This window comes from Anguilla rostrata, chromosome 16 (genome assembly GCF_018555375.3).
Source record: "Anguilla rostrata isolate EN2019 chromosome 16, ASM1855537v3, whole genome shotgun sequence".
Lineage (NCBI taxonomy): Eukaryota > Metazoa > Chordata > Actinopteri > Anguilliformes > Anguillidae > Anguilla > Anguilla rostrata.
In genome coordinates this window covers 20416662-20440910 of record NC_057948.1, presented here as the reverse complement: position 1 = coordinate 20440910, position 24249 = coordinate 20416662, and the positions used below count along the sequence as shown (strand labels likewise).

The following is a 24249-nucleotide window of genomic DNA, read 5'->3' as shown; positions in this document are numbered from 1 at the left end:
CCTATCTCTTCTCCTACTTTATTCCAATTATATTCAGTGCAAAAAAATCTTCTGGGAGTTACCTCTTTCTCTTCCTCTGTGCCTCTCCCCGTTTTCATATGATCTCCAAGTAACACATTGTGCTATTGCACATAGATACAAAATTCCTATTCCTATACAAGATTTGATTCCTACTCCCACTGGGAATTTTCCATTATGATTCCTGTTTGTATACCCTGGTTATTGGTATATGAAAATGCAATTATATTAACATATTTGCAGAGTTCATATTGTAGGATATTGACATTAATTTTTGAAGTAAGCGAGTTAGTACTGCAATCACATACTTTGTCAGAGAAAAAGGAGATTTAAGAGGAGATGGGATTCAGGACCTTCCTGGTTTGTGGCTTGCTTTGCAAAGTAAGGCTGCAGGAAAGGCTGCATGATATGCCGTTAAACTGCAGTTACCATGGCACAGAGTGATGACTACAGAGCGCCACACACTTTTTGCTCCATTATCTTTATTATTTATTGGTTGCATACAGGCTGTGTACTGCAGCAAGAAGTAACCCATAAGCAAGCAAGGCCCCTACCGAATACAGCAAGAATGATCTCTAACCCAAAACAGCAAGAAAGGCCCTAACCCATACAGCGAGAAAGACCACTAACCCAAAACAGGAAGAAAAACCCCTATCCCATACAGCAAGAAAGACCTCTAACCTAAAACAGCAAGAAAGACCTCTAACCCATACACCAAGAAAGACCTCTAAACCATATTTAGGGGTGTAGCTTGTCTAGTTCAGTAGTGAAGCACAGTAAAGGTGCGGTAAAGCGAAGGTCTTGTTGCAGGTTACCGTGACAGCATCTGACAACGGAATCCTCAGATTCAATATTGACAATGTTGCCCTTGGCCAGGGTCGATTTTCCCTTTAGCCATTTGGTAAGGCATTTGCCTAAGAAATCTATGGACGCGTGAGAGGTCTGGATTCAATAACCACCTCGGACTCAGGCAAATCTCTAACTCGTTTGTTACACACATAGCAAGAAAGGCCCCTAAACCATATAGCAAGAAAGGCCTGTAGGATCCACAGATTTCAAGCTAAGAGCATGTGGGAGGTAAACATAAACACAAAGCAGGTTCTTTTTCACACCTTTAGAAACCACAGTATGAGCATTTGCGAGAGTGGCCTTGCTTACCCCCCACTTTTGATTAATATGAAATGCCAGACAGAATGTCTTGATGGAATGACAGCTGTCAATCATGGTATTGATGATAGAATCCAGGTTAATGATTTCATATTAGTGAAGGGCTTCTTTTACACTGCTGTATTCTGCAACAGCACTGTGTGTTAATTATTTTAGAATAACTGAAATAGGCATTATAATGTGGTGCCAACACATTACAAATTTCATATGTGTATCCTGACACATTTGATATGATGTATTGTCACTGTCCATTTTATTTATTTATATTTTATTTTATATTTGCTGTGTAGATAGATTCCTGCTTGCCCTCAATCATGCTCTGTGTTGCGGTCTCCTCTAAAAGAGGTGCAGGCCAGCTGAGGTTACCTACTGTTAAATTAAACCTATTCATGCATCCCCGTCGAGGTCAACCATAGTGCTGGCCACATTTGTGCTGCACCTCTCATATGTTTCCCAAGGTTCAACTCAACCAGACTGGAAAACTCAGTGTGTTGCAGAATCAAGATTGCTGAATCTTTACCCTGCTTTTGAAGTTTGGCCTCGTGAAGGTCGTGACCCTAAGACCCACTCGACCACTGTTCTCTAAGAACATATTTTTCCACCGCATGCCACAACATTCCAGCTGGAGCCACAAAAGGAGCGTGGCTTTACAGAAACACTGTTGTCCCAAGTGTTTTACGCCTTTTCAATGCCAATAACATTGGGCTGCTAAAATAAGACGTTCTGAGGAGTGTAAGTTGACAGTGCTCCAAAAAATCTCAGCCTTTATTGCGTGGGGATTACTGTGGCTGACAAACCTATGAGTCTGTGAGACGTTCACCATCGCATTAACAATGTAAGAGCTTTTCACTTAAAGTTCTTGTGGTGTAAAACATACTGGTATCATCTGTGAAAGTGGGTACAGGAGAGAGAAATTGGGGTCGGAGAGTAAGGGAGCAAGAAATTAGATTCTTCTGATAGGCAGCCATGTAAGCCAAAACAAAAGGTTCTCTCTTTCTTTTGTAAAATGTCACTGTTAAAAACAGTGAAAATGGCTCATTCTCATGTCTGACTTGTGTGTCGTTGTGTGTCGAACCTAAGAATGCTAAACATGGCTAAACCCCAGCAACTACGCTACTCAGAAAATGGGTTGGACTCCTTTATTCTGGTGCTTCCTTCTTTGCTGCTGCTGCTGTAGATTGTTTCTTTGGCCTGAATAAGAGGTGGACTCCCTCCTTGGAGAGATGAGAGGCAGAAAATCCCATTCATCAAAGTCCCCCCACCTCCACTAGCACCTCCACCCACATTAGAGGTGAAAGAAACTTGGCAGCTCCCCTCTCAGCGCTGCCTCTGCTGGTTACATCATCGGTGGCCCACAATACAGTGCTCACACAATCGGTTTGCCCTACACGATGCCCTCTTACGCGTACATGCTCACACATGGGCATTTTTTTTGGATTTAGGTGGATGGATCTGGTCGCAGAGTGGAAAAAGACCAGCCAGCTTTTGCTCTTTGAAGTACGACGGCCTTTTTAATACATTTACTCATTTATTTATATCACAGGCATTGTAATGTAATGTAATGTAATGTAATGTAACAGGCACATGGCCGCCATTCTCAGAGGCTATATCCATAGCCGCATCTTCAGTCAGTCACGTGGACTGTTTCAGATGCACATTAACCTGAAGGCTCAACCAAATCTCGCTTCCGATCCATTTTGTGCTCAGCGAGCAGAGAAGATGGAACTGCAGAGGCTGAAAAATCTGACCTTTATCACATACAGATCTTGGAGTTTGTTCTACACTGTTAGCACTGGATGGAAAACAAGAGTCATAGCTCACCCTTCTTTTGAACTTCTTGCCTGGTAATGTAAATCCTGACCTTTCTCAGACAGTTGTGCATGTGCGTGTGTGTGTTTTTGTTTTTCTGAAAAGGTTACCGATATAGCAGGAATGACAAGCAACTTCAATTCACAAACATAGTTTCATAAACATAGTTTGTTGAGTTAATTTTGTTGATTGCTAAACTTGGCAAACTGCTGGTGAAGTTCAGAACATACCCTTGCATTTAGTTGCAAATGCAAAGTTGATTTTATCCTGGCCAGTGTCTCTAATGTATCCACATTTTATGAGGCTGAAATGGGGCATTCAGGTACTGCGTACCCTTGGAAATGCATTACGTTTTTGAGCACAAAACGGTTGGAAAAATCCTAATTCTGCTCTGTGAGATCTGTGTCAGAACCAATGACCTCACTTCCTCAAAAACATTGCAGTGAGGCTGAGAAAGAGAAAGCCCTTGTTTCCTGTTGTAATGGCCCATAAAATGTCTAATATGCTATTGTCTGTGTCCCACCTCTACTGCCAGCAGTATTGTGCATTTTTGTTACTGCTGCAGGCTCTCTTCTGGAGATAAATGTTAATGGACTAAGCTGTTCTACTCCAGACGTGCTCCTGACACACTTTGCTAATCAAGTCCGCCACAGTGCCCAGGTGTGAATGGGTTCCACCTGAAATACATGGAGAAGCCACTGACATTGAACTGGTACTCAGTGAATAGTTAGTAATGGGAGAGTGAGGCTTCATTAACTCGTGTTGGTGGAGCTACCGTGCTCTGTGAATCACTTCACGTGAACCAATCAAATTACTGTAGCACAGAGGATTTGTTGAAGTTGGTGAGACACTGGAAAAACAGACAGCTCTGAACATTTAGGGGTTTATTTAGGTCTCACTAGTTTCTGATGCTAGTGGAGGCCATAGTATTCTCAGACCGAAAGAGGCGATATGCCATAGTCTCATTGGACCAGAGGATATATTTGCCTTCCCTTATTAGGGGAACCTTTTTCTCTGATCATCCTAATAATTGATGCTTGTTTTTAAAGGGGACATTAAGCAGTGGTAATATGACTCTGGTTCATTTGCTTTTTACTTTAGGTACTGTAAGATATGGCCCTGCATTCTAATCTGAAAGTGACTTGTATTTGCTAGAAAAGTAAACTAAGATTCTACCGGAGTCCGCAGTCAGCAGTGACCATTGTATCATTAAATCAGATGAAGCGCAGATGAAGGGGTCATTGATGAACATGATTTCTTTTTTGGACCACAGGTGGACTTTTCAGAGCAGCCAGCCAGTGGTGCAGAAGAGAGAATTTGTGAGAACTAATAAGCTTTGTTCAGTAATTCTCATTTGAGCATCCTGGAGCAATACAAAAGGACCCTCCTTGGGTTCTATGTTTTGTTGTTTCCTCATGATTCCTCGTTGAGCTCATTGAAAGTCAGCAATTCTGGTAAGAGGAATAGCTTGAGTGGCAGAGACAAACCATACTATATTTATCTTGCAAATACGGACCAATTTCAGATATGAATGCAGTGCCATATCTTACCTAAGGTAAAAAGGAAACTAACCAGAGTCATATGTCCCCTTTAAACCTCTGCAGTTGCAGCATATGCTACATTGTCTCCTTAATGTTGGTCTGGGTTTCTGTTTTCCCAGCCACAGGGGGCTTCAACATTTACCTTTTACCTGAAGCTTGCCACAGACTTGATCACCATGTCTAAAAGGCGGAGCCAAAAAAAAACAGAAATAAAAGAAGGGGAGTGATGGGCAAGTAACTGAATACGATTTGCAGTAGCCAAGATATGACTCCTACCCCCAAAAGAAACAAAATTCATGACGGGCACTTTAGTGCTGACTGTTAGCACAGTCTTGGCACACTATAGTATAGACATTGCAGGATTTAACCCGGGCAATGCCATAAGCCGCCTATTACCAGGAGTCTGCAGCAGTGGGCTATAACTGTCATGGTCCAGCCAGGTGTATATAAATGAGCAAAGGCTACTGCTGAATGAGCTCATCGCAGCAGCGTGCCAGGCATGCGCAGGATTCTCCCTGGCATCTCTCACTAAGTGTGAGACGTGCGTCTCCCATCACCAAAACCACTCCTGTAGTACTGTGTGGGAAATAGTCGCTAGTTTACAGAAATGCATCTGGGCAATGCCTGTGCTTTAGCTGAGGTGCTTCTTACATGGACGTGGGCAGCGCAACAGTGGGATGAGAAGGACACTTGAGAATGACAGTGGAATGGTCTATTTACTGTTTGAAAGTACAGTATTATCCAAGCATGGACACAAAAATTCAGTGACAGACAGCAGTAAAATAATAAAAATGTTCTTTCAATATTGATGTTCCTAGCTCCTTGCTGAGTTGCCTTCAAAGTGTCAAAACCAGCAGCCCCCTGTACAAAGATCGTACCCAACAAAAGAGAAACTCTTTGCGCCACCATGTTTTTCTTTCTGAAGTGTTACTGTGAAATATGACTCATCCTAATTGACTTTTAAATTAAACCCTTTCAGTGCCGCAACATGCTGTTTTCAATGTGGGCTGTTGATTTAATTGATTGCATAATGTAACAGAGAATACAAGCCAGCTTGTTTTACATTATCTCGACGTCTTCCTTTGATTTTCTAGTTATGGAGCACAAAGGGACAGTTTCAGCAATACACAGAAATGCTAATCATTGAGTATCTCCAAAGAGAGAATTTAGAAATTCTCTATTTTTCAGAGCATTCCACTTATGACTTTAAGAATGTTAAAGTGATGTTAAATGAAAAAATACGGAAGGTAATCTGGTTGTGTGTGACAACTGACAAGGCAAGGGGGTGAAACAATCCATGAATGAATCTGTCCTTGCCCCTCACTGCTTGGAAATCCTCTGTGGCTCTGCCTGTCTATTAATCTGAGCCTGAGCATGCTGGGATTTCAGGCCTCTGCAGGTGGAGGAGCTAGGCCTAAAAAATCAATTTTTACCATCTCCCACAGCAAGGCTTCTGAAAGCAGACCTCCACGCCGTTCTTTCTTCCCCATCAAGCTCAATATTTTCATTAGAGCAGAAGAAGCTTCCACTGTGACTAATGCGACTGGCGAGCATAAAAAATGTATAGATCCATTTCCGATATTCCACCGTTTAAGCGGAAATCAAATATTCAGACAGTGATGTTTCTCCAAGTGAAGTATTGTTTCTGGTCGCTTCAGCTTAAAATCCCTCACTGTTCTCCAAAGTGCATGGGGGTGAAGTCATTATTTTCATGGCCTAGAACAGCATTTTGGCTGTGTGTGCATTATTTCGCCATCCTACATGCAGCGCTCAGCGTGGCCCTGAAATGAGCTTCGTTTTCCCATGGAGAACACGGCACGTTTCCGTGGTACATGCATCACACATGCATTATGCAAAGTACCTGGGGATTCCTGTATTAACCTGTATAGCATGTGTATAGAAAATAGCCTATATCTATCATACTGTAAAGTATATTGAAGTAAATGGCTTGTTACATAAGGTATAGTGTTGGCAAACTCATTACAGTTTAATGATGAATTAATTAAATCCCAGCTTGGCTACTATATATCAAACAAATTAAATCAATTATTCTCTAAATGCAGAACTATACTATACTCAAGGGAATGATTTCAGATTGTAGAGTTGAAGTTTACTCTGAGTAACAGGGTCAAACATCAGATGTAAGCTTCAACTGCATGTTTGTAGACAATGTAAGTGCCTTGTCCTTGTTTAAAGTAGACTGAATTGAACTGGGCCTGTTTTTCAAGAGAATGTTGAAAAGCAGCATGCACGTTTTACTCCTGTGCACATACAAGGAGAAAAATGACCTGAAGTCATTTCTCTTTTGAGCGTCATTCAGAATTGAGGACCGTGCTCACACAGCATCTGACCTCCAAACCCCCACCTGCAAATCCTCACGTCACCCAGGCTGACCGCCCCCACCCCACACACCATCCTGCCAGGAAACGAGCTCTGATCTTCCCTCGGTCAGTCGGACAGAGGGAGGGAGCCAGAGAGGATAAAAGCAGTAGGGTGCAGAGGCCTGAATTCACCCTCTCCTCCGCACCCCCCACCGTCTCCCTTTCCCCGCCAGTTCCTTCCTGCCCGAGTCGCAGGTTCCGCCTCCTCCCCCAGAACAGGCACAGGCGGGTCATTGTGAGAGGGAGGGAGAGCCGGACTGGCACAGACTGACAGATTGATTCTGAGGCTGAAAACAAGCGGGGCTTTCTCTCCCCCTCTCCCTCTCTCCTCCTCTCCTCCGCTCTCCCTGCATTGAAATTCAGGAGTGTAGGGCGCGGGGGCCTGGTGCTGCGGAAGCGCGTAGCCTGCTCCGTGTGAAATGCCGTCGCTCCACGCTCTCTTTTCCCTGCTCGGTGAGGTGACAGCCCGTTAGACGGTACATGTTTATCCTGATAATGACAGCAAATGAGCACGAGGTTAAAGCAGTGAGTCATTGTTTATTTTTGAAATTATTTATGCCTTCGCACTCCTCAGTAAAGCTCATGTGAATGCCGGCTGAAGCAGAACATCACTGTCTTGGGGTGTCTTCATCTTGGCTACGTAAACCACTCTTTAGTGTTTTTTACCTTTGTCATCACAGACCATAACTGTAGCTGAAAATTGATTAATTTAACTACTGCTGGGAACTTTAATGTTGAAGGATAAAGAGAAGGTAACTCATCCCCTTCTGTGATTTGCAGAAATCTGAAGATTGGCAAAGTCCAATGTGTGTGATTTAGGGCCCTGGGGGAGGGGTGCACGTGGCAGTTAGCTGTTAGGTACAGGGGACTGTCGAATGGGCGTAAGAAGATATAACCTTAGTAGAGCCGTTAACTGTTTTAATCAATTAACTATAGAGTTCAGATCATATGTCTTGTATATGTCTCTGCTTTGGTATGTAAAACATATTTTTGCTTGGGAATACATTACGAAAAAATAAATTCGACTTCAAATGCATGACAATATCTAGTCAGGCGTGTTTCGTATTGCAAATAGCTACAGTGTTCTGGCTCCACTGCATTCATGCATGAAGCTGGTTCCTGTGTTCAGAGTGCGTTCACCAGAGAAAGTTTTTTTTGTAGTGTCAGCAGTCGTTTTTTGGGAGTGGAAGGAAGGCAAGCTAGCTTTGGAGGAGAGTGCATGCTGTCCGAAATTGTGAGTGGAACTAAAACAGTTGGACATCCCAAATTGAGAGAAAAGGGAGAGCTGGGGTCCTTGATGGTTATAAAGGAATGCTCTGATCTGGTTCAAGCAAAACAGGTGCTGTTAGGGGTGTATGACAGTGGATAGAATATCAGCAATAGGCCGGATATTTTACATAATTCATCTAACTATATGTCTTAAATCAATGCACTCATTTTATTTATGAAATGTAACAAATTAGAAAACAGAAAACTACATTTATGTACAGCTAAGCAAATTTCCTTTTCCTCGTTTTCTCCATCAAAATGTGATGACTCTAACCTATTTGTAAGTCACACATTTTAAATGGTACAGAAAATGCAAATTGGCATTCTAATGCCGTTTGTGCAAATCTGGTATTGTTACTGATAATTTGATATGCTAAATATTTCCTTAATAAAGTCGCTGTGGTATTGAAGCGTGAAATGGCCTTAAAACCCCAGGTTCCTCTTAGCCATTTCTGGTTTCCCCCTTCCTGTAATTAACTGGCAATTTGATTAATTCATTCATTTTTTTCCATACATTCCAGAGCCTCTCTTTAAAGAACAATGTCCAATTAAAAGGCATGTGTCTTCATACCATGCTGAGCGGTGCGTGTCGACAGATTCCGTTTCTCTTTTCCCTGGTGGTTAATAATATGGTGGTTTAAATTCATCTGTCCCCGCTGATGGATAGCGGAGTGGGCAAAAGAGCCGTGTTGAGAGAAGCAGAAAGGAGGTCGAGGAATGATGGAGGTTTCTCTTCTGGCTTAATATGAAAGAAATGGGATATGTTGCCTCTGTCAGAACCCTTTGCTGGCGTGGCGGGTTTGCAGATAGCCCATCTGCTGTTCTTGGCTGTAGGTGGGGACTGTGACCAAGGCCTTCTACAAGCTGCTGGATGTAGTTCATATATGAAAACAGGAAGGAGAGGAGTCTGTTTTTCCCTTCTAAAAAGAACACGACTAGATTACCCCAAACTCAGCAACACAGGGCATGACATCACAATTAACCTATAGGTAACATATGATGGGTAACTAGGGAAAATAGTTATAATAATAATACCCCCAAACAGATCTGGCATTACTTCCTACTTAGATTCTTAGGTGTTCCACAAAGACTGTTACTGACACAGAAGTAAAATGAAAATATGGGGCAGCGATAATGAATGCGTTTGCATCTGAAGCCGATTCATCTGACAATGCTTAGACCAGATGCTATTAGCCCCCCTTTGCTGCCCTCTCCTCCTGGTTTAATTACCAATCATCCCAAGGTGATCGTTTCAGTACATCCACAACTTGTGCTTATTTCAAACTCAAACTGCAGTCCCCTTGAGATGTCTATTAAAAGGAATTATGGGCTTCTGATCAGAGTAAGGTACAAATTGCCTCAGGAGAACAATGGGACCATCCAGACAAGTTTGTGTACTGCAGTGGAAAACTGAGGAGAGAGTGGATTATTTTGTGATATAAGGGGATTTCGTGGAAGGCTCTGCAAATTATTTTATGTTTTGCTGTATTGCTGAATTCCAAGGCCATGTGAAGACACCACTTTATTCTTAGATTTGAAGGTGCAGGTGAAAAGAGGGACAAAGCAAATAAAAGCCATAAATATATTTAATCATATACCAGGTATAACCAAAGGTATATGGACACCTGACATCCAACATATCATCCAAAATTATGGGCATTAATATGGAGTTGGTCCACCCTTATATAATATGGAGTTGGTCCGCCCTGCCATAACAACCTCTATTTTTCTGGAAAGGCTTTAATACTAGATGTTGGAGTGTTGCTGCCGGGATTTGCTTCCATTCAGCCAGAAGAGTATTAGCGAGGTCGGGCACTGATTGGGGAATTAGGCCTGGCTCGCAGTTGGCTTTCCAGCTGATCTCAAAGGTGTTGGATGGGGTTGAGGTCAGGGCTCTGTGTGGGCCAGTCAAGTTCTTCCACATTGTTCTCAACAAAACCATTTCTATATGGACATCGCTGTGTGCCTGGGGGCATTGTCATGCTGAAACAGGAAAAGGCCTTCCCCAGACTGTTGAGGAAGCACAGAATCATCTAGAATGTGGTTGCATCCTGTAGCATTAAGATTTGCCTTCACTGGTGCCTAGCGTAGACCATGAAGAAAAATCCTAGACTAAGGGGTGTCCAGATACTTTTGGTCATATAGTGTATTTAACCTTCAGAAAAAAATGGCACGATTGAAACAGCTGCGAAGGTTTTTATGAAGAGATCCGAACCATTCTGATTTATAAAGCAGAGCAGGGAAATCCTCCATGAGTGTTCTTGCGAAACACTGATACCCCCCCCCAAACTCCCTTGGAGAGCTAGTGATTGCTTGGTCTTCTCAGCATGGTGACAGCATGGCAGTGCCTGCTTTTTTTCCAATAGACAGGAGACTGGCAAAGGATTGTGGGAAAAAGGGCCCAGCCCTTGGGTGGGAGGGATAAGAGCAGCAGATGGGTTACCAGCAGCAGGTCCAGCGGCACCTCCCCACAATGCGAAGTGTGGACTTTAAAAAGCTGCCTTGCACAGCCCTGCTCAGCAGAGCTGACAGACTCTTTCACATCGTCAGGTTAAAATGGGGTTGATCTTGCAGAAATGAAGGAGCGATATCACAGCGCTCACACGTGAAACACGCGTGGTCCTCTCACATAGCTCCGCTTGCTGACAGGCCTCCACACAGCAGAGGTAAACAGACAGTGTTATCGAATACGTAGTGCTGTCCATATGTGTGTGTGTGTGTGTGTGCGCGTGCATGTGTGTGTCTGAGAGAGATAAAGAGAAAGAAACAGAGGTACATCAATAGGTACTGCCTTAGCAAATGCTAATGTTTTCATAAGTATATCATTTTAAAATGTATAAAAGATTCCGGAAAAACATTGAAATTATTAAAGTAATTTTGGACATTTAACAGGTGATTCGTATGAAGTATTTGCTATTGAATGCAGTCTGAAAAGTCACCTAAACCCCACAATTGCGCAACAGAAATTTCCATTTATCTGTAATCGTTCTTGAGTGAAGTTCTTCTCACACCAAAAGATTTGAATCAAGTTCAGCCACAGAACACTTTAGTCTTAAATGTTGAGCAACACATTTGAGTTACAAGTTACTTTTTTCACAATCCTTTTGGCTCTTATCGCCAACCAGTCTGTAGGACGGCCAAATTTGCCAAGGGTGACGCATGTTCTACGCCCACTGGTGAGACTGCACAGAGTGAGGGTGGTGGAAACAGGTGGGGGAAGCACTCACTGAACGCGTCCAACAGAAAACAACATCTCAGGCTCTGCTCTCACTCTCTCTCTGCGTTTTTTCTGGTATTGATTTGAATCATCAAAATGCCAACTCATTGTCAATCTCTGAATACAGCCAATACTATTACTAACTGTAGAGAAATACTGCTGCCTTTTGCAAGAAAATAAGCACACTGCTATTTTTAATAGCTTTAGTCCCACATTTTTTTCTATTCTGTGGCTATACCGTAAAGCAGGAAGTAGCATCCAGACTCCAAATCTCCCTCCCTAGGCAACCCAAAGGCCTGTCCCCCTATGGGACTCCCAGGCCACAGTGACCCCTGTCACAATCAGAATTCAATCATGGGCCGTGAGGTACGTCACTGTCCAGAGAGCCCATACAGACTTCCATCCATCCATCCATCATCCAACTCAGTTATTCCTGGTCAGGATCGCAGAGCGGCTGGAGCCTACCCCAGCATGCCTTGGGCAAGAGGCAGGAATACACCCTGGACAGGTCACCTATCCATCCCAGGGCACACACACACACCATTCACAGACACTCATACCTACAGGAAATTTAGTCTCCAGTTAGCCTAACCTGCATGCCTTTGGACTGTGGGAGGAAACCCACACGGAAACAAGGAGAACATGCAAACTTCACACAGAAAGGCCCCGGCCGGGGTGTGAACCTGGGCCCTTCTCCATACAGCACAGTGATGTATGCACAGGCACCTTTTAGCTTCTTTCTTTTGAGGCGCTGATTTTGAGCCAGAATAGCAAAGGAAAGACTGGTGTTACTGTGGCCCCCCGGGGAACGGAAGCACCTGGCCATTTTCCCTAAATCCCCAGGAGTGTGCCTCGCTGTTGTGTGAGCCCCTGGTGAGTTTGCATCCACGCGCGTGCAAGCTGTGCCTTGCCGCGTGCTTTTGCAAGCTCGGAATCAACTGACCTGCCACTCGGGGAGGGATCAGCGTTGGTTAGTGTGGAAACTCTGTGGTTCCGAGAGGTGTGAGGACCATCCTCAGCTCTCTCTGGAGCAGTTGGACGCAGTGGGCGTGAGTGAGAGTGCAGAGACTGTTGTCTAACTATGCTGTGCTTTTGACTTTTGTGCTGTGTTCTATTTTTTTATCCGCATGTATTTTACAGAGGTGTGCAGTTTAATGTTTTTGATGCTTGAACCTTTGGGTAGAACATGTAGCCACCAACCATTTTCAGTGTATTGCAAAAATGTTTTGATATTGTCCCATTTATTATTATTATTATCCCATTATTTGTGCCTCTGATAAATATAAGGCCATCTGTTCAACATACAACAGTTATAGAACAGGTCTTGCCACCCTATTCTTTTTTTCTAAACAGATTTTTTGAATGTTAACCAAATGAATCTGACCTGATTATATTCAGCAGTAAAGATCTATTATATAAAAGTTTATCTCAGGGTAAACACAAATGTGTTAATGTGAATAAAGAGATGTTTAGTATTTATCACCTTATGAACAGTAACTAAAACCCTTCCATTCAAGAAAGACCATCAGTCAAATCATGTGCTTTACAAGGTGTGAAAACGACTCATTTTATCAGGAGACCTGATGCTTACTGGCAGATGCTCTTAAAAAAGCCACAGGATTAACACCTGCCAGTTAACGGCCTCCATTGTGGCTCAGTACCGGCATGGAGCCCTACAGTTTCCCCTTCCTGTCCAGTTCCTGTCCTGCAGTATTCAAGAAAGGGAAGAAAAAACCCTATTTAACCTTGAATGCTGCAGTCTTGGACAAGAGGTTCCTCTTTATGCAAAGGAACAGCTGATTAAGAAAAATAAACAGAGCTGCATTCACAGTTACTTGCAGAGAGAGAGAGAGACAGATGCAATCAGATTTTGCATTATTTATTTAATTTGTTTATCAAATACCATCAATCACTTTGGCTTAGAGCTTACATGTCTAATATGTTATCCTTTCTGTGCAGTTGGCTGGCAACAAGACATTTTATTGATTTAAGTACTTGCAATGAGTGAGACAACTGCAGTGCCCCACACCTGATTTGAACCTGTAACCTTCTGGGCACAAATTCAGTTTTTTAAGTCAGTAGCTTTTACACTGCTTTTTTTTTTTTCTTTTTTTTTTTTTTACAGAATATAGACTAACTTCTGAATATTACTTAGAACAGGCAAGGAGATGGCAAATGCTAATTAGCATTGAGAACCATCCAAAAAGCCCCAAGTATTATTGCATCAATGTAACCAGCAACTTCATTAGGGCACAAGCGATATTTTCTTGGCCGAGAAATTGGATGCCAGCTTGTTCCCAGCACACACATCACTGATATTTCATGGTAGTTTCTCAGAAGTTACTCTTCTACAGTTCTCGCCTGTCTGAAGACATCTCAAATAGAGCTGTTGCGGACGGTTTATAATGGATCTGTAATGCATATTTTTCGTGAAACAAGAGTTTGGCAAGATTTTTGGTACAAAAAACATTGGAGGATATCTGCACATTATTTGCAGACAAAATGTAGACACACATGCAAAAGCCAGCATCTTTCCTTACCCTCAATCAGGTAAAAACATTTGTCTTCTTGTTCAGAAATCAGGGTTCATTCACTTAATTATTTATTTATTATGCACATACGTTTTGCCACAGGCATTTCTTTAGTCATATAAAGGAATTCTTGAGACCTTCGGTAAAATATGACAAAAGCACCTATGTGTTGGTGGGATTCTGTCAGCAGGAAGACTTTCATATAATTTTTCCATTTTCAAGAATGGAGTATTTGAGCCTAAGTGGGCCCAAAATGCAATCCCTAAAACATTCAACGTCTAGATTATGTATAGAATCTAACAGCTCTTTGCTCCTGACACAAATTCTAGAAGACTTGTAAAGAACAGTCTGGTTCTTGTGTTTGGTCCACAGAGTAACTGAATTGATATTATGTTTCCCTGGATATTCGGTGGCTGCACTGGAGAGAGGAGACGGCACATAATTCTATACCTTGTTGGTGGGGCAGCAGTGAGCTTCAGCAGAAGTTACCTAATATGCAACCTGGCTCAGAAATAGTTTTCACCAACTGATGGCAGTAAACCTTGATGTGAAGTCAAATGCTGCTCCATCCTTGCTAGTCTCAAGCTGCTTTCATAATTCTCCAGCACACACGCAACACCTATGTGAATATCACTGAAGGCCCTTTGAAAGGCAGGGCTGTTCATCGATGAAATGCTCTCTGGAGAGATTGCGGAAAGGCAGGCAGATGGCTCTCCCTGTTTTAAACATTTCAGCAGAGATGCTTTATGCTAAGTGAGGCCAATTAGTGCTGAGTCAGCTAATGGAACAGTGGCAGATAGAGGTCAAACTGTGGGCGTCGCATGTTTATGTATGTCTCCTGGCTGCTGCAGGAGATGACAAAAAAGGTTCTTGAATGCATTTTGGCAGTTCTCTTGGTTTGCATTCCTTACTATCAGGCGTGCTAGAACCTGGGTGAAATCTTGGACTTGTAGATTCACCATTCTTGTCAATTCATGGTACCACGTTGCCTGCATAGTGAGCATCAGTTAACCCCGATGGACGTCATAGAAATACCATCAAATTAAGTTTCTGAGAGTAACAAAATTTGATGTGCCCAGGCTGAATGTCCACATAAAAAAAAAAATCCTGTTTTTTAAGAGGAAGAATTGTGTGTTCCGAGGTAGGCTGGGGTTCTGGTCCACTCACATGGCAGAATCTCATCGTGCATGAAGAAGATGCTGTGACCTGGGAGCCTTCCAGATAATAACCTCTCAGAAAGCCCAGCACCGCTGGCAACAATAATAGAAAACTACAAGGAAATATAGCTAATTATATTGCTCCCATTTATCCCAGGTTTGAGTCTGAACAAATAAAACCCCTCTGATGCACCAGGGTGGCCACCTGAAAGGCCCAGGTGTCCGCTGAGTGCTTTGTGGGGTATTTATTCTCTCCCTGAGAAGCAGCGCTGCACGGCAGCGAGTGTAATGTGAATTTATGCCACCCCACGTGTGCCTGGCACCAAGGTCAGCCATAGCGCAGCTTGCGGGCCCCAGAACAACAGCAGCCTGTTGTGTTTTGCTTACCAGCATCATTTTCTTTTTCTTTTTTCTTGCTCGTCTTTGCACGTGAATTTCTGTACTTACAGTAGACAGGGGGGAGGGTATGTCATGAAGTAAAAAATGCTTTGCTTTAGTTTCTGCTGCTGATTTGGTTAACTTCCTGTTGAGGGCACACCCAGGCTGGCACTGAGAACAAGCAGCAGCAAATTGGCATTCCTGAAATCATAAGCTAACACCCTTGGTTTGTACATGTCGAGATTAAACATTAGTTAACTGAGCTGGTCATGGTTGAGGGGTTCAGGGTTTTAAAACTGCACTCAGAGAGTGCACTTGCTGATCTTTTTTTTCAGGAACTGATTGAATTGTGTTGAGGGAAACTGTGTGCAGAATGGCAAAGCCCCAGCCCCGCAGTCATAGTCAAGCTGGTAGTCAGAGTGAATGTCTCCCCTCAGAATGGCTGAGGTCACATGCTCAGAGCAAACCACATGACTGGATGAGAGAGTGTGAATTCTATATTAAGAATGCACTGTACAGATAATGGCTTTGAGTTTGAATCATTACCTATCTGATGTAATAATGTATTACATTATTACAGAATAATATTAATGCTTCCTGTGTCCCAGTGATTCACTCATAAGAGAAAGACAGAGAGAGGCCAGTTAAATGAGATATTTGATCCCAAAGAAAGAAATTACCCTAAACAATTCACCTCTAAAATGTGCTTTGTGCAGTTCTGTGAGCATGTAGGTTGCAATGATCACTTTCTTATGCTGCAGTCTGGAATGTTCCATCACAACTGTCTTGTTGTGATAACACCTGACTAACAGACGTTTTTTTCCCCCCCACTGAGTCACTGATGCTCATGTTACGTCACCAGAGGGTGACCTGTATACGTTTAGAAATTTGACTGGAAAGACAAGAAAGGATTCACTTCAAGGGCCCTAGCTGCAGCCTCTGCTCCACAAAGCATGCCATTTCCACTGCAGGTGGTCCTGCAAGACCACAGCCCGAGCAGAAACACCACTGCCATCGCAACGCTATCGCCAGCTGAAGAAACAAGCACCAGGGGGCCGCATAGTACAGAGAATCATGTACATTTACAGTAACCTGGTGATCGGTCAATGTAGATTCATAATGATTTTAGCCATTTCCGATGTACAAACAAACAGTGCATTTGGGGAGTTACAGCACTGTGAATGTAGTGGAATGAGGTCCTGCTGGGTGGGAAAGTTGTGATGGATGGCAAGGCTCTGGCCGCTGGTCACACAGCCCCAGCTGAGGCTTAATGAGGACGCGGTGTCTCTGCGTTTCGCTGATTTTGGGGCTTGCAGTGCATGAAGCCTGACGAGGTTTCAAGACAAGGCTACGTTCCAGCTCTCGGCTTTTCATAGCCCACAAAATACTCAGCTACTGCAAAGACAGAACCCTCTGGAGCATTGGGCACAAAATGTGTGTGTGTGTGTGTGTGCGCGTGTTTTTTATTAAACAGTACAGTGATGCTCGGTGATAGTAACCTTAAGGAGCGGCTCAGGGAGACAATACTCTCATAACATTTTGTTTGCTTGATCAAAATTGCTATAATTGGACCAGGTTATTTTACAGAGCATTTTCCTGTATCTTTCCCTTATATGGTTCCACCCTCCTGGTTTTTGCTGTCATTCTTTTCCCTGGACTACAGTGGCACAACACCACATACTGTATTTTTGCTTAGCCTGCACCACGGCTGTTGACCTCATTGTGAAAAAACTTTAGCATGCCCTGCCCTCAATATACAAAGTTGATATATTATTCATTTAAGACGGTGGCATTAATTTCCAGTTTACCCAATGGAAAAATGATGTGCACAGTTTAACATCTGTGACATTCTTGTTTCTTTCTCTGAATTATGAATAGGACCCAGAGGTGTTTTAAACATGGCTTATGAGGCTGTAACCCTGTCCCCGTTTCTACCAGCGCCCACGGCGTGTGGTTTGGAGGTAATCGTGTTTAGTCGGGCAGCGTGCATTGACCACTTCCTGCGACTTTACTTTAGTCTGGATGCTCGAGCGACAACTACTGACTAAAGTTTCCGTTCCACAGCTCCCCACTCCTCGCTCTGCCCACTCGCTGTTTCAATGGAGGCAGCCAATGAGCTTGCAGCCTCTGATAGTGGTGTTGTACTGGAAGGTCTTGCCCTCCTCTAGCATGATGACTGTCAGATAAATTGTACAGTAACCACCATTTCATTGATTTGGATTTAACTAACTCTTCACATTTTATCTTTGCTGGCTTCTATGCTGTAGTGAGATTATTATTATTAATAATGAATTGTTCATTTCGCAGTTCATTTTGTTGTCTGCAGAGACATTATCGTTTTTTCCTCTTGTATTTCAGGCCACACAGGGACAGTCCTCTGCACTGCATCGCCCTCATCTGCGGGACTATGGACTAGAGAGAGCGCCCTGACGTCAGAGACAGCCATGCCTGCGCGGAGGCAGCTCACAACCCCTCAGTGAATAAAGGGAACGTAAGTGCTCTGTCCTCTGTCCTCACAATCCCCATCAGCCCTGTGGGAGAAGAGTGACCTGGAAACCATGCTCCCAAAATCTGGAGAAGATAATGTTCTCCTTCATCACTTACTGTATATCAGTCAGCGTGGACTGTCTTTCAAATATGATATATATATATTATATTGTACTCTATGCTTGCTATATTTTATCTATTTTATTTCATTATGCTTGGAAAATGCTTTGAGTTCAACTAGCCTTCTTTTTAATTATTATTTTATTCGTTTTTTAATTTTTTGTTTTAATTATATGTTTTTATTATATTCTTTTTTTCACATTTTTAATGTTTTTTATATATTTTATTTTGTCACTATGCTTACTAAAGCTATTGTTATTAATATATCTAAAGCATTGATAGTAGTGGTGTAGTTCACTATAGTAAACATCTCTTCAAAAGCACACTGCTCTTTCAGGAGAGGGGGGGCTGACGTTTTGTTTTTGTGTTTTTACGGGGAAATCAGTAGGGGGTTCCCCACCACTGTCAGACCGTGTGAGGTGAACTGCAATGACTGTCTAATGCTGAATTAACTCATTTTAGGAGGGTCAGGAAGTCCTCAAATAAATAACACTTTTTTGACATTTATTTGGCAAAAAAAACATGTTGCAATACCCTTCCCTGGTTACTTTTTAAAAGTCACCACATGTCTCAGTGCATGCAAACGCCCAGCAGCGATCTTCCTAGCGGTTTCTTGCGTGGCCCGGGCTAGCCCGACCGCCCGCCCGCCCGCCCGCCCCGGACCGGTCAGCTTGCAGTTACGGCCCCGGTGATCAAGGCCAAATGAACGACCACAGCGCGCCCATTGATTGATGAGTGGGAACAGCGAGATGCTCAATTATGGATCAGCTCTGCACTGCAGACTCTAAGAACTTTTGTAATTGTTATCACATGGGGGGCTCTCCTGAGGCTTTCCAGCGCACGCGGCCGAGCGAACACAGCGCCAGCGCCTGCCCCTGACTCGCCCTTTTATCATCTTTTCTGTTGTGATCTTCTAATCTTCTTACGCATGCCTTTTCTCTTTTGGGCCGCTAGCTTTTTTTCTAGCTGACCAGGCGGAACAGGCAGCTTGTTATTGAGTTACTCTTCCTCGGCAGAGCCAGTTTCGACGCACCCCCCGCTCTGGTCTGTGCCGTTGACACTGCAAAGGTCTTGCCGTGGAAAACGGAAGAACTGCTTTCTTTGTCGCTGGTGTGCAGCCAGGCCATATTAAATGAGAGGAGGCCTGGCTTCCTTGGAAATTAACGCTAATACGTGGGACGCTGCTTTAGCCCGTTCTTAGCATATGCCATTGGCAATACGCACGACTCAAAGGAATCTCTGAGTCATGCCACTGCAACCTCTCACAAATGCACACCCTTTGGGCTACTGGAAAACGGCTTGAATTAAGCGCTGCCTTTGAGTGACTAACAGTTTCTGCAATGTTTGCCACCTCTGCTGCCATGGAACATGATTCAAATTAAGATGAGCCTTGCTAGCATTACATGGCTGGACCCAGACTTTTCTATGTCTATTTGATGAGAGATGTACCTGTTGTTAGGAAGAGCCAGGGGTAATAAATCTCTGTCTCATCCCTTTGCTATCTTCAAGAAATATGGGTAGGTCTCTGTGGGATTATACATTTGTGAGATCCCAAACCAGGGAAAATGTAATATTTTTTCCCATAATGCAAAGTCCCCATTTCAGACACTCATTAAGGAGTTATTTTTAGGGGAAAACGGGTTTTCCTGACACTGCTCTCTTGTTCCTGTAATGCTGCAGTGAGCTCTTCAAAAACTAGGTTAAAATATGATAAATGGGACAATAACTTTAAAAAACTCAACAAAAAAAAAAGAAAAGCAAAGCCATATTGAATCCCCTCTGACTCTAATCCTGTGACTTATCCCTGCAGCTTTACATAAAGTGTCGCTTTGACCATGTCTGTAATGGTCAGAGTGCGTCCACTCCTCCATTTCTTATGGCAAAGATACGATGCGCCCCAGCAACACAATGTTAACAAATGCTAACTACCTGCAGTATGTAGGTCACCTAAACCTGATTGGTGTTTTCATATGAAGAGAATTATACATGTAATATCTTTTTTGTTCAGAACAGAGATATTTATCTTGCTGCTAAATGAAGACAGAGTTTGCTTATAAATGATACTAGCCAATGTGTGATATGTGGCTTTGTCTTATGTTTTATTTATTTATTTATTTATTTGGGGGGTGTTTGATCTGATAGCTGTATGCTACAGAGTAATACAGTGGTACGCTTCCACTTTATAAAGACAGCTACAGGTAGCTGTGAATATTTGTGATCAGATCAAGCACATCAAAGTGGTCTCTTTTCTTGTCCGTTGGATTTGAGGAATGGGTCACCACAGTGTCTTGTCACGTTGGTTGTCCTCAGCAGACTGTCTCAGGATTTGACCCTGGAGTCTTACTGTTAGAAATGTTGTCCAGCTGTTGATTCCCTGATCCAGAGTCATCAAAAAGCCACATCTGACCTGAATCTCACTTGGGTCAAAACCAAGAGTAGTTTACACAAGCTTTTACTGGACCTTGTGTCCATTAGCACAGCTGGATATATACTCTAGCAATTTAGTTTATGTGCCATGTCAGAGGGTCCAACAGCTGTGCCTTCCCAGGGACTCAAACCTGCAGGCCCAGACCCACTGCACAGCGCTACTGCCCGCTTGGCCAATGTAAGTAACTGCAGTAATCAGTTCCCCCGCACGTATCGTCAGGCAGATAAATGTATCCGGCCCATCAGACTTCAAGGGATTCCTGCGATGGTGAGCACTCAGCTTGTGAGCGGGAACCGCTAATGTGCCAGTGATTAAATTTGTGCTGATTTGGATTGGAGTGCCAGAGAGATGTGCGTTTGGACGGGGAGAGCCCGGGCAGGACGGGGTGGTGGGGGGGGGATGCTGTGCCAGGATTCCAGGCCGGTTTGAGAGAGCTGTTTCGTGTCTGAGGGCAGTAAAGGCCTCCAGATCGCCGTGTACCCTGCCGAGCTGCGGCCCGCCAGCCGCCATCGCTCTGGTGCGGCGGAGCAGAAACCGCGGCTCCGGTCCTGCAGGAGCAGCCAGTGTGTTTCAGGCATTCCTCTCACGCCCCTGTTCCTTCTGGATAAGCGACGGCCAAACTGCAGGAACGGTTGCGTGACTCTGGAACAGAATTTGCGTGACCTTTTGTTTGTTAAAATGGGTCAGGCTTGGTCCGTAACGCATAGATAAGAGGCAGATATTCAGCCCTCATGCCCTCTGGGGGAAGGGTAGAGCGGACTGCACAGTCAGGGCGCGGGCAGTGCGAGACAGCACTGTGTGCCACCCAGGAAGTGAGACGAGCAGCGTGGCTGGTGGCTGCAGCTGATTGGAGGTCATTAGTGTGCCGGCGCTGTCGGCAGTATGCAAATGGGGAGAGGAACAGAGGCACGGGGGGGTGATAGGAGGTGTGCAAGGGCATGCTGCACTGCACTGTCTGCCTCCTGACTGGGCCTCCCAGTCACACTCTTTCTCTCTCTCTCTCTCTCACATAAATTTGTTTCGGTTTATCTGTCAGAGAATCTTTCATTCTCTCACTCTCTTTTTGCAGAATTATCAAGGTGCCTCTCTCTCTCGCTCTCCTTGCAGCTGTCTGTTTCTTCTCATTAATCTCACTCTCTTCCTCCCTTTCTCTCTCTCTCTCTCTTTGTTTTTTTTTCTCTGCGTGTCTGGTCAGCTCAGGTACATTCTGCATGCAGGTAAAAAATAGTCATTGTTGCCAGTGTTGTAAATGTGGATGAAACAGTGCACGTTTTGAACAATGTGAATGTGCTCAATTAGGTACACACGTGATATCTAGCCATTAATGGGCCTGTACTCATTTGTTTGGTGAGCGGGAGCTCTGCTGTTATAGCACACGAGGTGCCGCAGGAGACATCTTCATAGCGTTTCATGTTTATCCCATTCTTTGCATCCACAGAGGCTCCATTGACCTCTGGGCACAGTGGGCTGAGGGTGTCTTTGTGCATAAGGGACAATAACTGTCCTTTTCTTGGCGACATTGTAGTTTCAGCAGCCACAGAAACTGAACAGTACGGTTCTCCAGCCCTACCAGGAATACCAAATGGTTGCAAGCGGGTGTCAGAGGCCCCCGAGGGCAAGCTAAATCCAGGGCTGTAGCAGGCGGAGACCTGATTGGTGGAATACTGGCGGAGAACATTCTGAATGTGGGGTACGAGGGTGAAAGCCACTGGGGTTGACTATGGGAGGAAAATGAGTCATTTTCCAGCTCAAACTGACATGCTATATATTATAAGGTATGATTCATCAGTGAACAGCCCCGAATGCACTTGAGATAATCTAACAGTTTTCTTTGATATTTAGCTAGTGCATTGTGCTTTTCAGTCCCTTTTGTTGTGGATTGTGGTTTGCTGCGTGGGTGTGCGTGTGCATGTGTGTGTGTTTGTGTGCAGGTGTTGGTGTGTTTGACTGTTTAATTGCGCAGTTGACCATCTCTCCTGCCCTCCTCTCTTTGCAGATGATCCAGTAAAAGCCTGGCGACCACAGAGGCTACGGCTGCTCACTGGGCAGCATATCCACATGGTCACATGACTCTGGACATGGACGCGGTCCTGTCAGACTTTGTTCGGTCCACAGGGGCAGAACCTGGTCTGGCAAGAGACCTGCTGGAAGGTAAGAGTGAGAATCCGCCTCATCTCTCGATGTCCACTTCAGCCGATGTATGGTGAGCATTCTGGTGCATCACTCAGATGGGCGTTATGCATAGTGGCGGTATAGGCTAGGTTAGCCCCCTCCCCCCTTCACTGTGGTTAAAAATTGTGATAGGTTTATATATAAATTCAGTCTGTTGTTATCATGAATCCAGTCTGGGGTCCAGACAGATTGGACCAGTCATTTGCGGGAGTTCAATGTCTCCCCCCCACCCCATAATAACTCATGACAACGGCATAACCTGTCCTGTTTCCTGGCCAGCCGCAGTTTGTTTTCCATTGTTTGTTCGTATTACACCTCTGCCTTACAGTCTGATGTGGTGATTAGCATTCAATAAGATACAGCACCTCGGGGAGGTAGACATAAGAGTTTCGATGAGACCAATTAGGCGAGTAAGCGGGGGTGGGGCTTGAGCAAGGGGGCGAGGCTTACGTGTTAGCATGATCTCTCTTGCACCTCTCAGCCATTCACTGGCTTGTTTCACCGACACGCAGAATGAGGACTGTGCAGCACTCTCCATTTAAGAGCACGTTAGGGACAAGCGCAGCAGCGGACGAGCACGTCTGCACTCGCCGAGGGCCTCTAATCTCACGGCATTACCACATTAAGCTGACACCAGAGTCCAATTTAGTCTGGAAAACAGGCACGGGGGACCAAAGGGGCTCATATTTTTACTTGAAAATCGCCTGCTGTACATTGCCTCTCTCTCTGCCTGCAAACCGTCATCAGCTGTGCCTTCTAAGCTCTGTTGCAGGAGGAAGCGTGCACATGAGTATAATAGCCTGTTGTCTGCCTGTGCCAGGACACTCGTGACTCTTAATCCCAGTCTTTTATCAAATGCACCATAATAATGAAGAACAGGAAGAGGAAGTCCTTGTCTTGTCTGTACGAACTGTACCTACGTGTTGTCGTGTTTGACATTACATTGATGAGACAAATGGCAGAACAGAACAGCGTACCAGCTCATAAATACTGGTAGTCAGGGCCACCGTTGTCATGGCTGTGGGTAGGAAGTGGCTTTCCACAGCTCTTCCTGTGGTGCTAGGCTACGTCCGCCTGGGCCTGCCTGCACTTTGAGGGGCCTGCCTAGCTTACGCACGACCCTCCTCCGTCGCCAAGGGGCACCCCTGTTCCCAATTCCAGCACTAATTTAGGATCAGGGCCCCTCCCAGTACACTCATAAGGCCGCTCACCCCATAAAACACACAGAAAGCCTAACTGCGGGTGATTACAGTCACCAGTATTCCACTTTGCACATTCCTACATGTTGACCATATTCATTGGATTTACAGCAGCTTATGTTTTTCACATTGTCTTCCTACGTTGGGCAGCACGACGGCACAGTAGTTAGCAAGGGGGAGGTTTTGGGTTGGAGTCTCGACCAACCCCGATCCTCTCTACATGGAGTTTGCATGTTCTCCCCATGTTGCCATGGGTTTCCTCCCACAGATATGCAGCTTGGGACTATGCAGGGTGTCATTGTAAATGAGAATTTTTTTCTCAATTGACCCTCCTGGTTAAATAAAGGTCTATTACATTCGTAATAGTAAATACTG

The 24249-nt window shown here is 44.3% G+C and overlaps 1 protein-coding gene across 1 annotated transcript in view; it reads left to right on the top strand.

Moving 5' to 3' along the window:
- Positions 1-24249, top strand: part of LOC135241889 (OTU domain-containing protein 7A-like) — a 71683-nt gene that overhangs the window by 12490 nt on the left and 34944 nt on the right. The window contains exons 2-3 of the mRNA XM_064312651.1: positions 17827-17959; positions 22500-22654. Of these exons, the coding sequence (XP_064168721.1) occupies positions 22570-22654 (85 nt within the window). The 5' untranslated portion in view covers positions 17827-17959; positions 22500-22569. The remainder of the gene's footprint in view (positions 1-17826; positions 17960-22499; positions 22655-24249) is intronic.